This window comes from Raphanus sativus, chromosome 5, assembly GCF_000801105.2.
Source record: "Raphanus sativus cultivar WK10039 chromosome 5, ASM80110v3, whole genome shotgun sequence".
NCBI lineage: Eukaryota > Viridiplantae > Streptophyta > Magnoliopsida > Brassicales > Brassicaceae > Raphanus > Raphanus sativus.
The window spans coordinates 28,214,365-28,229,413 of NC_079515.1; the positions used below are offsets into that span (position 1 = coordinate 28,214,365).

Sequence of the window (15,049 nt, forward strand, 5' to 3'; positions counted from 1 at the left end):
GTGATGGATGATCATATCTACTTTTGTTCTTTTTCTTTCTAGTGGAAACTAATTTAGAGAGAGAAAACACACACACACAACACACTATGATTTGGGCTTTCATTTGTTAGAGATATGTGTTTGGACCTATGTGTGGGTCTATGAGAGACTAGACTGGACAATCAGAACTCTAAAAACTTTTAAAGATGAAGTTATGCTGGGCTTGTGAATCAGAAGCCCATTCATTCATTGGTAACACAAAATATCAATCAATCAACATTACATCCTAAATTATTTAACTTACGAAAAGCATTCCATCACTCTGAAAATTGATAACACTTGCTTTTGAATAGGCTGGACAAATAAACAACTCTTAAAACCTGAACCGAACTGATCCTATAAAAATAAATGTAAAAACCGATTCAAACATGGCATAAATACTAAATAGATAGTGTTTTGTAATATTTCAGGTTTTAATTTTTTTCTCAAACTTAAATAGACATTTGATAAAACTCAAAAGATTCAAAATCTCAAAACTTGGCATAAACATCAATTCCTAATATGTATCTAAATACAGTAGAATATTATTAAATATCTAAAACAATTATCTATTATATAAATAATTGACTCAAACACTTAATTTAATATATATTATTGGTATTTGGTTAATATCAATGTTTTGTATTTTGACAATTGCATTTGAAATTTAATTACGAATAAATTTGTTTTTCAAGTTTAAATAATATTTAAGTTTAAATGATGTTTTTAAGTTTATAGAATTAGTAGTTGTTAACTTTAATTTGTTTTTCGTACAAGGTTTTGATTTGTCATGTTATATGATGTTGTTATGTATTGTTCACTGAAAAGTTTCCTATGGTTGATAGAGGAACCTATCAAAATTATTTTGAATAAAAATAATATAGTTTGAGAAAATCACATTAACAAAACTGAAATTATTGGACATATATTGAGTTTAGTCAAATACAAATCAATATTTTTGAAACCACTAATTCGGATATTGTTGAAACTATTTCGAGTTCAATTAGATCTTTAACATTTCACCCAGGGTCAGAAGAAGAAAGATCCCAGACAGAAGAAGCCATGATCTCAGAAGTCCCCTCACAAACTTCAAACAAACTCGAAGAGAGCGCCTTGCCCCTAACTGAGAGAATCCTCGAAGAAGAGGACTGGCTGGATGACGGTAATGATTTTGGGGACCTTGATGGCAATGACTTCGGAGAGGAAGACATCGACTTGATGGAGGAGGATGATCTCCTGGGAGAGGATCTACAATTTGAGGAACAGAAACAACCCTCTGTTGATGACGTTGATGGTAACAGGAAAAACAGGGGAGGGAGTCTTGACATCTCAACCGGTTCAGAACAGGGGAAGAAGTCTGACCTCATTGGCGTTGCAAAGGATAAATCCCCAAAGCTTCGATCTCCTTCTGATCGCGTCTCAGGATCGTCGGCGTCCACAAGGAAGAAGCGAGGATCGAGTAGTCCAGCGGCGTTTGGCGTCTCCCTTAGACAGAGAAAGCTAAAAGCTGGGCTTGGATCTCCAAAGCCCTCTTTTCCTGGTATTGGGCCGATTGAAACAAGCTCAAAACAGCCAGGCCCAGTCTCCTCAGCAAATCAGAGAAAAGATCGAGCAGCATTAGCAATACCAAAGAGTACTAATTTTAAAGTGGCAAGCGGAAAGCCACCGAAAGCCCCGTGATGAACACTATTGCTTGGAATTGTCAAGGAGCTGGTGCTCTATTGACAAAGGAACATCTACAAGAACTTCACCAATGTTTTCTTCCTAGATTTTTATTTTTATCGGAGACAAAAAACAATCGATCCTTTTTACAAGATGTGCAAGTTTTTTTTGGTTATGATCGAGTCTACACCGTCGATCCTCGTGGTCGTAGCGGAGGTTTGGCTCTTTTTTATATGGATGACCCGGCTGTTTCTATTTTGTATGCGGATGAGCATATGATTGATATTGAATCTACTTTTGAAGGACATTTAATCTATATGACTTTTGTTTATGGTGATCCGGTTATAAAAAATCGTGATTTGGTTTGGGAAAGACTAACACGAATGAGTTTAAACCGGAGCCAAGCTTGGTTTATGATTGGCGACTTCAATGAGATTACCGGAAATCATGAAAAAAGAGGAGGACGGCGGAGACCAGAGAATTCTTTCATCCCGTTCCGCACCATGCTGGATAATTGTGGAATGATTGCATTTCCATATAAGGGGAACTCTTTCTCGTGGGTTGGGAAAAGACGATCCGGAAAGGTCAAATGTAAATTAGATAGAGCTGTGGCGAATGAAGAGTGGCATGAACGCTTCCCGGCCACAAATGTGGAGTTTCTCAAGCTTTGGGGATCGGATCACCGGCCAGTACTAGCACGCATACAGTCGGTATATAGAAGATCGAAGAGGAGTTTTAGATTTGACAAAAGATGTCTGGGGAAACCCGGTTTTAAGGAGGCGGTTGTCTCAGGTTGGGGCCCTTTTAGTGAAACCCACGATATGGAATTTCACCATAAAGTGGCCTCTTGCCGACGAAACATAACTTCTTGGCGAAAGAATAACCCGACAAACTCAGCGAAACTTATAGAGGAGTTAAAAAATAAGATTGACCTAGCTCAGGAGGATGATCATACTTCTCTTGAAGAATTAGAAGACTTGAGAAGGCAACTCATCACCGCTTTTAAAGAAGAGGATGAGTATTGGCAACAGAAAAGTAGAACCCAATGGCACCGAGCAGGGGACAGAAACACGAAATTCCACCATGCAACCACAAAACATAGACGAGCACGGAATCGAGTCATTTGTATTAAAGACAAAGAGGGCAGGATGGTAGAGAGTGATCGAGGGATAGAAAAGGTGGCTGTTGACTATTTCCAAGAGCTCTTCTCTACATCTCTGCCCACAGATATGGATGCATCTATGCGGTTCATAAAAAATAAAGTTTCAGGAACCACAAATGAAGTCCTTACAGCTGAACCGACTGAGCAAGAAATTAAGAAAGCTTTATTTGACATTAATCCAGATAAAGCTCCAGGACCGGATGGTATGACAAGCAGACTTTATCAAAAATTTTGGAACGTCATGCAAAAAGATATCATACGACTAGTACAAGATTTTTTTATTGATGGGAATTTTGACCCGCGACTGAATCAGACCAACATCTGTTTGATTCCGAAGAAGGAGAGACCGAGAGAGATGAATGAGTTCAGACCTATCAGTCTCTGTAACGTCAGTTATAAAATCATCTCAAAACTACTATCAAAGAGACTCAAGAGAGTTCTCCCTGACCTGATCTCGGAGACCCAATCTGCCTTTGTGGCACGCCGCTTGATCACAGATAATATTTTATTAGCACAGGAAAATTTCCACGCCCTCCGCACGAACACCTCAGCTAGGAAGGACTTTATGGCCATCAAGACGGACATGAGCAAAGCCTATGACAGGGTGGAGTGGGTTTTTGTTCGAACCATGATGCTACGATTGGGGTTTGCAGAAAAACTGGTGGATCTTGTGATGTTTTGTGTTACATCGGTTTCCTACCAGGTGATCATTAACGGGGAACCGAGGGGTAACATCAAACCCTCGAGAGGATTGAGGCAGGGAGACCCCTTATCCCCTTTCCTTTTCATTCTGTGCACTGAATCTCTGATCTCCCTCCTTAAAGGGGCGGAGGAAGAGAAGCGCATTTTGGGACTACGCGTCGCTAGGGCCAGCCCTCGGATATCCCACCTTCTTTTTGCGGATGATAGCCTATTCTTCTGTAAAGCCGATGTAAAACAGTGCAAGGAAATTGTAGATATTTTGGAATCATATGGAAAGGCTTCGGGACAGCAGCTAAATGCCGCAAAATCCTCTATTATTTTTGGAAATAAAGTCGATCAAAATGTAAAGCAGAACATAAAAGAAGTGCTTGGAATTACAGCCGAGGGAGGGATGGGAAAGTATCTCGGCCTCCCAGAGCAGATTTGTGGCTCCAAAACGAAAGTCTTTTCTTATGTACAAGATCGGCTTAATGGATGTGTCACCTCGTGGTCGGCTAGATTACTTTCGAAAGGGGGTAAAGAGGTACAAATAAAATCTGTGGCGCAAGCTGTGCCGACATATAGTATGTCGTGCTACTTGCTTCCAAAAAGCATTGTGGAGAAACTAAAGAGTGCTGTTTCGAATTTTTGGTGGAGCTCAAGCCAAAATAATCGAGGATTACATTGGATTGCTTGGGATAAGATATGTGTTCCACATGATCAAGGCGGTCTTGGATTCCTTGAGCTACACGACTTTAATATTGCATTATTAGGTAAACAACTTTGGCGTTTGATCCAATTCCCAAATTCTCTCCTTGCCCGCGTCTTGAGAGGAAGATACTATAATCGCTCAAGCCCTTTGGAGGATCGTAAGGTCTACTCACCCTCCTATGGTTGGCGTAGTATGATGGCAGCAAGACCGCTTCTGAAATCAGGCCTCCGAAAGACTATAGGGGCAGGTCAAAACACAAGTGTTTGGACGGAGCCTTGGATACCGGATATTGATGCCCGCCCTCCGAGACCGTCAGATCGAGTTACTCATAGACACCCAAAACTCCTTGTTCACTCCTTCATTAGGCGGGATACAAGGGATTGGGATACTAACCTTTTGCTCGAGTTCTTTCATCATGACGATATTCCACTGATACTTAAACTACGACCAAGTAGTACATGGTCTATGGATGGGTATGCATGGAACTATACAAAATCGGGCGTTTACTCGGTAAAATCAGGATACAATCAACTACAGAAGATAAAAATGAGGGCTACCAAAGATCAGACTTTACAACCAAGTATCACTGGTTTACAGAGCCACGTGTGGAGTATCCCAGCCCCCGGAAAGATGAAACACTTTATGTGGCAAGCTTTGACAGGATGCATTGCGACGACCGAGAGACTTGCCTATAGACACCTGAGCACCGATAGGAGCTGTCCTAGATGCGGTGACTCTGAGGAAACCATAAACCATCTGCTTTTTGAATGCCCCCCTGCCCTCCAGGTGTGGGCTTTATCGGACTATCCGTCCCTTCCGGGTTACTTCCCGAGTACCTCTGTTTACCAAAACATGAACCTTCTCTTTTCGAGGAAGAGAAACGTGGCCTATATGGAACCACTAATTGAGACTTTCCCATGGATCTTATGGTACATTTGGAAAGCTCGCAATGATAAAGTGTTCAATGGGAAGGATACTTCACCGGTTGACACCCTGCAGTTAGCTTCCATTGAAGCTGAATGCTGGCGAAAAGCGAATTTACCTGAAGATGGAGAGGAGGAGGAACCACAACCTGCCCTGCTGCAAAGCTCGACTCCCCCGGTAGAACCACAACGCCCGACCTGCCAAATCGATGCCTCATGGATTGATGATAGCATGGTTAGTGGTCTAGGGTGGATCTATAAGGATCAAATGGGAGTTGAGAGATTTGGACTACAAGGATGTCGAAAGAGCTTATCAGCCCTACACGCAGAGATGGAAGGACTCATTTGGGCTTTATCTTGTTTATGACAGCTACGGTGCACATCGATCCATATGGAGACAGATTGCTCCGATCTGGTGGATATGGTGGCCAACCCTACCGATTGGCCGGCTTTTGCCTCCGAACTAGCCTCGCTCCGCCTTCTACGAGCCGGTTTTTTGGAGTTTAGCATTGCCCGTATTCCCAGGACTAGTAATGTGCGTGCAGATTCTCTGGCCAAGGAAGCTAGGAATAGCGGTTCTCTGTTTTCCCACATAGATCAGACCCAGCCGGACAGAGCGTCTCTTCGGAACGACTCATGCCCGCCTACCACTTGATCTTAAAGATGGGCGCCGACAAAAAAAAAAAAAAAAAATTAGATCTTTGACATATAATCAAACATGAACCGAATCCAACTAAATTTGAACCAAACTATTATAATTCTGTACGGAACTTTGAAATTCATTAAAAGCTCAAATGAATCCAAACCGATTAAAATCTCGATTGCCTACTTGTGAATAACAAGCTCAACTAACACGTAGGAAAGCATCATGATCCATGACTCCATTTCTGGAACTACAGTTACACTGACCACTAGCCGAATTATCTTCACTCATCGGGCCAAGTATGGTTTTAAGTTGCAAAAAAAGAGAGAATTAGATAAATAAGTAGAAAGCACAATGTATAGCAAAACTGCATAATATCCTCTAGTGTGCAACATTGATAGCAAGAGCATAAAGTTTCAGAGTATTTCATGAAACCGCTAAACAAAACCACAATCATAATAAAGTTTCTGCTTAGTTCATTCTCTGGGCAGCCTCCTTGGCAAGAACCCTCTCCTTAGCTTTGGTCTTGGCTTGAGACTTGGATCCCATAATCCCTCCTCCCCACTTCTTCCTGTACTCCTCGTACTTGTCGTTGAAGTTTGCCTATTCACACCCCAAAAACAAAAACAAACACATTAAAGCTTTAGTCAAAAGTCACTATGAGACTTGGATCACAATCTTTTCTTTCTCTTTTACCTTGATGGCTTCAAGGATTTTGCTGAACTCGAGCTTGTCCTCATTCTTGACAGTGGTCAAGCACAAGCAAGCAGCAGTCTTCTGATGAACAACCTGCAAGCAGAAGAGAACATCAATCAGGGTTAAGAGTGTTAAGAAATCACTAATATGAAACGTAGAGGCGAATTCTATTTACCGTTCCAAGGCGAGATTTGCCTTTGACAATGCAGTAAGGCACTTCCATCTTTCTGCAAAGAGCAGGTAACCAGACGACGAGCTCGATGGGGTCAACATCATGAGCAATGACAACAAGCTGTGCCTTGTTCTGCTCGATGAGGTAAGTCACGTGGTTGAGACCATACTTGACGACAATGGGCTTCTTGGATTCAGAAGGCTTTCCCTCAGCCTCGGCTTGAGCCTTTTTCAAAAGACGATCCTTCTTTGCGGCCTTGTCCTCTGGCCTGTACTTCATAAGAACCTTGAAAAGCTGGGTTGCAAGGTTCTTGTCAAGAGTCTTGGTGAACTGGTTCAAAGCAGGAGGGACCTTGAGCCTCTGCTTAAGGATACGCTTCTGCCTCTGGAGACGGATGGACTTGGGCCATTTGATGTAACGGGTCAAGTCCTTCTTAGGAGGCAAAGCACCTCCGATACCGAATTGCTTTGGCCTTCTCTCAAACAACGGATTCGTCACCTTCTCCTGAATATAGAAAATAATAATAGGATAAGGTTATTATGCACAATGCTTAGATGTTTCGTTAAGGAGAAAGCAAGTTATAGCATTTTTACCGTTTTCTTCTTGGCAACAGCTTTCACTCCCTTTTTGGGTGCCTACCAATCAAATCAAACAAATCACAGAAACGCATCAAGCAAACGAAGGTAATAATAGTCAACACCGATCAGTACATCAGACATTGCAGAAGCAACTAACACTCGACTGATTCCACAAAGCTAAAATCATTATGTAATAAATTTATATGAATAAGTTAAGACCCCATTTCAGAACAAACACATAAACAGCAGATAGATCCAGAAAAAAAAAAAAGAAAACGAAGCTGAAGGGAAGTAGCAACGAGAGTTTGCAAGACATACCATTTTGCTACAGAGGGACGGCGGGGAGCTGGCAAAGAAAGACGACTCTATTTAGGGTTTTATGTTTATCTCACCTTCTTTATATATATATATATCCAAGGACTGCGCGTATTCTTTTGATAATTACATTTCTGGCCACGTACCTTTTTTTTTTTCAATCTTTGGCTGGGCAAAATAATTTTTGTGAATTGTCTTTTTCTCATTTCTCTTTTTAGTTGTAAACAAATTTAATATTCTTTTCATTATTAATCACAACCAAAATTAAAAGTTTTATAACTCTAGACCACAACCAAAAACACCAGCACAAAAAAATTTATTCACTGGATCATGATGGTGTAATAATCAGTGGACGCTAAAATTTTCAATATACGTTTTTCCAACTTAAAAAAAGGAAAGAGAACTCAAAAGATAATTTCTATCATCTTTGGTGAACAAATGTACAGTTTATACATTAAGGCCACTCCAACCAACCAGACAAGGCAGGGATTTCAGTTTTTTATAAAGAAACGAACAAACATCTATGGTTAAAGCAAGGAACCAAAGTCTGTTTCAAAACTTTGCCGGAAAACTGCACCCGAATATCATCAGATCGGTAAACCCCAGAAAGCTCCTCCGGCAGAGCAGCTAGACAGACGGCATAACTCTATTTGTAACTTTTTATTTTCTTTATCTACAAAAACAAAAAGGACAACACTGCACAAAAGAAGAGCAACAAAGGAACATCAGATTTGTGTATTCTGAGTGAATATAATGCAACTGACCAAAATGTAAATGAATCAATCTTCCCTACCTCCTAAAACTGAAAAAGACTATCACCACAACTACAGGAAAAGCTACTGTTACTCCAAACTCTTTAAATCTTATTGTTTCCTTTCTTTGTAATACCCTCAACGGCTTATTTAAAAACAGTCTACAGTCTGCATAAAAAAACATTCAGCTTAGCTTTAGCCCAGAGCTTGTAAAACCAAAAGGAAATATAATATGATAATTGTGATGTATCAAAATGACAAAGGATACTGACCTGATACTGGGGGAACGGCTTTCTGTGTCTTGTGAAGGAGAGAATCCAGTACCAGAAGTTACATGTTGGTTTTGCTCTCTATATAAAATCCATACGTTGTTCTTGGATGATTAGTTGGAAAGGAAGTATCTGAAGGAGTCAAATGTGACGTTTATCAGAAACCTCCTCATAGCAGACTCTCTGTCAGTGAAACTCCTCTCGGATTTTTGTACAAAATGATTTTATGGGATCCAAAGTGAAAACGCACGGGGAGCCGAAACGCAACAGATGATTCCTTTCACCATCAGTGTTTTTGCCTCTTCTTGTTTTTTTAGCTGTTCTTTCACCGGTTATTGGCCTTCATTGCAAGCTTCACTAAACGTAGCAAACCCTCCAAGTCTTGGAAGTTATAATCAAGGGCGCTTCTAATGGATAGAATTCCCTCTCCTTGTTGTTGGGCCTCCCCCAAGTTTTCAATAGAAGCTGCCAACGCCAATCGTGATTTCCTCGAGGCATCCATTCCCAGATTTACATTCTGAGCCTACAAACAGTTTTATAGTAGCTGAGAATAATCATACTGGCCTAGCTAACGAATCACATCACTTCATCTTCCATTTTTTTACAGTCTATATCGAAGTATTAGCAGGTGGCAAAGTGAACTTGCAAGAGGCATTAATAAGACTTACGAATTGAAGTAGACGTAAAATATTGAAGCGGTTTTGCGCAGAAATGACTTGGTGGTTCCCAGCAACTAAAGGAGAGCTGATGCCCCTTGAGTTTCCAACTTTATCTGCACCTGCTGGATGGTTCACGTTATCAACGTCCGAGGCAGAAGACGAAGGAGACTCACCTAAAGGTCAAGTGACAAGAAGATTACAGCGTGAAGAGAATTTCAAAACATTGCCAGGAATTAGAGTATCTCCGACGACTAGCTTGCTTGCTTACCTGGAGGAACCATTTGCAAAGAAGTCTGCAATTCATTTCGATATCTACTAACACTCATGTAAGAGGAATTGACCACCCTCATATACGCGGCTTCCATGCATTTGTAAGCCAGCGCAGCCGCTCCCATATCTTTACACTTCTCATACTCTTGGGCACAAAATCTATCATGAAAAACAAAAAGAGAATTTTACAAATGGGAATAAAAGGAATGAACAAGCGATATTTCCTCTTCCTCACAACTCTAAATTACCCGCATAGATTGGCTGTGCTAATATAGATCTGCACAGAGTGGCTCATTGTCTCTCCTTGTCTAGCACTCTCGTTGCTGCTCATTTCCAAGACAAAAGCACCGTGAAGGAACTTGAGGCAAGCCTGGAAGTAGAGCTCAATGAACTCAAGGTTTGACACAGAGTCCTGCAGCAACAACAAAAGCAAGACCTGAGAAGAGAATACAAGATGGAAAGAGAGATGACACCGCAACTGAATTATGAGAAAAAGAAACAACCTTGAGGCGATCAGCCGTGTGTTTTAAGTCTTTAGCTTCTTTTAAAATATTATGGCCAGCTTGCACAGATATTACTTCCTTTCGCAAGGGGCTTGGAGAAGGCTCGTTTCTACTTCTTATTTGGGTTGATGCCTTTGTAACATCATCAACTTGTGTACTATTATCCCCAGCTGAAGTGCCATCGACCTTTTTACGGGCAGACACTATAGGGGAATCCCCTTGGACACCTCTAGATGGTGGCCGTGATGGAGAAGAAGCTAAATCTGCCTTATTACTCCTTTCAACGTCATAAGGTTTTGGAATGTTTGGTCTCACGACCATATCTACTCTACTGTCAGGACTACCATGGTGTATCTTCTTCTTATCAATTTGTCTCGGACCGTCCCGTGAATCAGAAGAAACAATGCTCTTGTCTTTGGACCGAGAAGATAAGCCTTTTCCCGACTTCTTCACCAAAGAATCATTGCTATGACGAAGATGATCGCTAGGCTGCTTTACTTCACCATGAATCTTCTTGTAGCCACCATTCTCAAAATTAGTATCTAGCGAAGGTTCAGCACGCTCTGTGGCTTTCAAAGATCCTTTATTATCCCAAACATCAAGCACAGAAGATTCATTTGATCCATGTTTGTTCTTTGTCCGCGTTTGCGATCTATCACTCCCACCATCATCTTCACCTTCACCATCAGAGAATCTTCTTATACTAGCTACAGAAGATTCTTCTTTCTTTCTCGCAGATACGCTTTTCCCCAAGTTGGAAATCCTCATAGGTGAGGACGTCACCGACGCAACAGGCGAACATTTAGCTTCGTGGGAGCTGTTTCTCGGTTTATGAGAATCGGAAATCTTAGAAGAACTTGACGTGGCTGCAACATGTCCGTACTCTCTTTTCGAGTGACTTGTGTTTTTCTTTACATTTCCATGAGAAAAACTTGGCTCCTTTTCTTCTTTAATAACTCGACCTTTCTTTCGCTCATGGTTTCCGTCCTCACCATACAACCGAGAACCATGGCTTTCTTTCAGTTTCCTCTTTCTACTCCCCCCAGTGCTGTTGCTATTTCCCGTGTCCGAAGCTCCTCCTTCCTCTTTTCGCATTTTAGAGGTGACTCGAGGCTTTGAATTCTTCTCTGCTGACGGCGCAGGGACACCACTACTCGAGGTAGGACGTACATTGCAGTGCTCAGATTCATCAGGAAACAGAAAACTTTCAATCTTCATTTTCTTGGCCAGCATTGAGCTCTCTTGATCTGCCTTCCTTTTGTTATTATTCACCTTCAAGCCCCTTGACTCGTCAGAAAAGTGATCTACGGCCTTTCCTTTCACTTTCTGTTTATGTTTATGCCTCTCTTCGTCGACCGCCAGGTCACTGAGTCCTTGCGAATTGTGCACGTTTCCATTTCTTGCTGATGTAAGGATTGTCTTCTTGTTAGTTTCTGCAGTTCGAGAAACATCTCTATCCATTCCATTGTCTATCTTTCTGAAACCCTTTTTGTTCTTTTTTGTGTTGTCATCGCCCTGATTAAACTGAGGTTTGAGGCCACTGGGATTACTACTCTGCATTGCAGCTTGGCTGTCAGGTGGAGGAATCTGATACATCGCATACAGAGCATTTGTTGTATCATCTTCAGGAACATTGCAATCGTTTGCACCAGGTCTAAACACACATTATCAAAAAGAGAATCAAACACACGTTCCAGCCAATATATACCACGCCGAACAAAATAATATGACCAAATAACAGAGAAGTAAGATAAACTCACAGCCAATTAAGCATTGTGCACATCCATTTCTTAGGAAGGTCTTCTGGTAAGACACCGTAAGGAAGAAGCCGCCACTTTCCACACTTGTCACAAGCAACCCAATTGTCTTGTATGATCACGGGATTCGCTTTCGGAAGGGAAGGATCCGAACCAGGTTTGCTCAATACCGGTCCAGGACCAACGTTTTGAGATTCTGCTCGTGTGAAGCTCGACTTTTCAGGCATATCTTCCAAGGCCGGAAGTCCCTTTTCTGTTACATCCAGCGAACATTTCTGTTGCTCTTCTTCTTCAGAGTCCTCCATATCCCCAAAAAAGTCCTTGTAAGTGTCTTCAGTTTTTCTGCCATCATTTTTTGGTTTCAACGATGCCACTTTCTTCTTCTTCTCAGCTTGACCATTCATCTTAGAGCTTTTATGTTCCTTAAACTTCGATGACGACTGCGGCTCCTGTTCTATATGATCAGACTTCTGCTTTCTCGAAGAGCTATCTGGCTCCAACTTATGACTACTTTTCACCTTTGTCTCGCTAATTTCTTTTCTGACTAAATCAGGAGCTTTGCCTCCTTTGTGTATGCCAACTTTCCTCGAGTATCCTGAAGCATCATCATTAGTCTTTGGATCTTTATGACGAGTTAGATCCCATATTCTTCTGTCCACGTCACCCGCCATTTCCCCCTTGACACTGCCACTGTGGTTTTCCTTGGACACATCAAATAATTTACTACTCGCTGTTTCCTTGTTCTCCGCAGCAGTAGGATATGATGTGTTTGTATCAATTCCATCTAACACACCCTTCTTACTGCGGACATTTGTCTCCGCAGAAAATGTGTTCCTCTCCACCATCTTTTTTTTCTTCTCTACTGATTGTTTCTCCCCAGCTTTTTGAGTTTCCACACCTTTCGCCATAGCAGAAGAACCCTCGGTGAAAAGCCTAGAGGGAGATGTATACTTATATCCGTTTTGGGGGGTTTCCCTTTCGATGAATCGAATCAGATAACCAGAGAGAGGAGATAGCAACTGGCAATGATCCAGGGGAATGGAAGTCATTACCTGCATTTAAGAATGTAACAAAACGATGAGCATCTTAAAACAAAGGACACCCGCTTGAGTACTTTGAAACAAGAAAAAAGAAGGGAAAAGCTCACATTAAGGATACAGGTGGGAGACTCCAACGGAGAAGAACCTTGAGGTTCCTCATTCATCCCTTCACTACCTGAAAGACTATTATTATTATTATCTGATGACAAAGAAGGCGACAGATCAAGTCCGAGGCCACTATATATCGCGGCAGCATTATTGTCTGTAGATAAATTATCTGATCCCATCTTTATCCGGAGCTTAAGAGAGTTTTGTCTACTGAAGACACCAGGTTTCTTGGTTGCAGATTCCTGTCTGGAACTGGAGTTGGGTTTCTTGGATTTCATTGATTTTTTGGGGATTCTAGATGAAGCAAACCCAGGTTTTGCCTTTTTAGGAACAGTAGACGAAGCTGCATTACCACTCTGGGACTGAGAGAAAATTAAAAAAAAAAAAGTAAAGAGAGTTTTTATTAGTATAGCATTTACAAAACAAAACAAAACAGAGAAAAGGAAACATATACCTCCCCTAGTAAGATGTTGGGAGATCTAGCCCCTGCAGAACTCTGAGGTTTTGCAGGTGCCTTTGGATAAGACCAAAGAGGAGAGCGTTGATAAGTTGGCAAGAAAGAGCCATAACCACCAAATTTCGCCCCTGTAAATCAAATATCAAATGACTAGTTTCACACTTTGTGATCCAAACGAAGAAGAAGAGTTGCTGGCTGCCACGCATGTAACATACCAAGATTCTCAGCTGAAAAATCGCCCTCGAAATCTTTCTTGAAATGTCCAAGTATGTTTTGAAGCTTTTCATCCTTCAAAATAAACAAGAGAAAGTAAAAGTTAAAAAAAGAAATAAAAAACACTGGTTACTTACAAAAACAACGGATACGAAGACTCTGAGGTCCTGAAATTAGTGAAGCAGATCAAAATAGCATTTTAAAAACCTCAGAGAAAACTTTATCCTGTAAAAAAACTGTAACCGATGCATAATCTGTAAATTATTACATGGAACAAATACTAAACACGCGGCAATTCTCAGGCTAAAGACATCCAAAAGATATGTAGAATAAGCCAAGGCATCATTAGTTTAAAAACATGACCAATCTCAATCTGCGAAACTGATCTAAACGTTGAATGGTGATAGAATTACCAAACAAAAAGTATCCATAAGATTCAAAACAAATACCATATCAAATATAAAAATCCGTACCAAGTAAATAATATCCCTACCGAAGTGAGACAATCACATATCAAAGACACTAAGGTAAGACAACACTGCAACATTAAGAGGATGAGTCATATGGCTGAGAAGGTGGAGGAGGGTGTTACAATGTAAGAGAGATCGTTGTCAGGGTCGATGCTTGCACCAAAGTCATTAGTAGTATTGTAAGAGCAAGCCTCTCCTTCTTCAAGCTCAGACTCCTCCATTATTCTCTTCCACACCACCAAACCCTAGTCCCTTTCTAACATTCCAATCCCCAAATTAGAGCACAACCAACAACAACAAAAACACAAAACTCTTAGCTACGACCAATCCACGAAACAGTACAGAGGCCCAAGCAAATACACCTAAAGAGTTTGCCCTAAGCTTGATCGAATTTAGAAATCCGATCAAGGACTCCAAAGCCGACACAAAAGACAAAAGTCGAAACCCAGAAAGTGAAAACGAAAAAAAAAAAGTAATTTTGGTTCAATTTCGACAAATTGAATAGAAATCAAAACAATTCGATCGAATCAGAGCAGAATTTTTTTTTTTTGTGGGGGAATATACGTTTGCCCTCGAATGAGTTTGGATATCTCTCGTAATCGCTGGACAAATCAATTCAGCAAACCAACCCAACGTAGAAACAATCTCCCGGGTTTTGGTACTTGAGCAGCCGCGGTTTTTTTTTTACTTATTGCATTTTCCTTCTTTTTTTTCTTTCTACGTGTCGTACGAATAAAGAATGATTTTAACTCTGATTTTATTTTATTTAATTATGACCTTAAGCTAAATCTTTTAGCTTACGGCCCACTTAGCTGGTGCTGTGGTGGTCTGAATATTCAATGTGCACGAGCGCGCGTGCGAAAGTTCCGATGTGTGTTTTAATCTCGCCTTTTTATCAACTCTGGTCTCTAAACCGAAATTCTTAACTTACGATTTGATTTTTTTCTTTTTACATTTTCGGCTAAAAAACGTTTTTATATCTCTCATTT

General features: G+C 40.9%; 2 protein-coding genes across 3 annotated transcripts; both read right to left on the reverse strand.

Moving 5' to 3' along the window:
• Positions 1-6,140: 6,140 nt before the first annotated feature.
• Positions 6,141-7,675, reverse strand: LOC108831279 (60S ribosomal protein L7a-1). The gene is made up of 5 exons (XM_018604837.2): positions 7,566-7,675; positions 7,263-7,304; positions 6,673-7,173; positions 6,498-6,590; positions 6,141-6,404 (listed from the first exon to the last, which is right to left on the reverse strand). Exons 1-5 carry the CDS (start codon positions 7,566-7,568, stop codon positions 6,273-6,275), a joined length of 771 nt encoding a protein of 256 aa, XP_018460339.2. The 5' UTR covers positions 7,569-7,675; the 3' UTR covers positions 6,141-6,272.
• A 286-nt stretch (positions 7,676-7,961) lies between these two features.
• On the reverse strand, positions 7,962-14,775 carry LOC108805357 (cysteine-tryptophan domain-containing zinc finger protein 3). Of its 2 annotated transcripts, XM_018577379.2 has the most exons (13): positions 14,625-14,775; positions 14,183-14,316; positions 13,593-13,665; positions 13,375-13,505; positions 12,920-13,282; positions 11,776-12,824; positions 10,016-11,669; positions 9,761-9,924; positions 9,511-9,671; positions 9,252-9,415; positions 8,587-9,106; positions 8,356-8,482; positions 7,962-8,258 (listed from the first exon to the last, which is right to left on the reverse strand). In XM_018577379.2, exons 2-11 carry the CDS (start codon positions 14,279-14,281, stop codon positions 8,909-8,911), a joined length of 4,056 nt encoding a protein of 1,351 aa, XP_018432881.1. In that variant the 5' UTR covers positions 14,282-14,316; positions 14,625-14,775; the 3' UTR covers positions 7,962-8,258; positions 8,356-8,482; positions 8,587-8,908. The 2 variants fall into 2 exon arrangements, with proteins under 2 accessions (XP_018432881.1, XP_018432880.1); XM_018577378.2 differs by lacking the exon at positions 8,356-8,482 and having other exon boundaries at positions 14,183-14,770.
• Between the last annotated feature and the right edge of the window lie 274 nt (positions 14,776-15,049).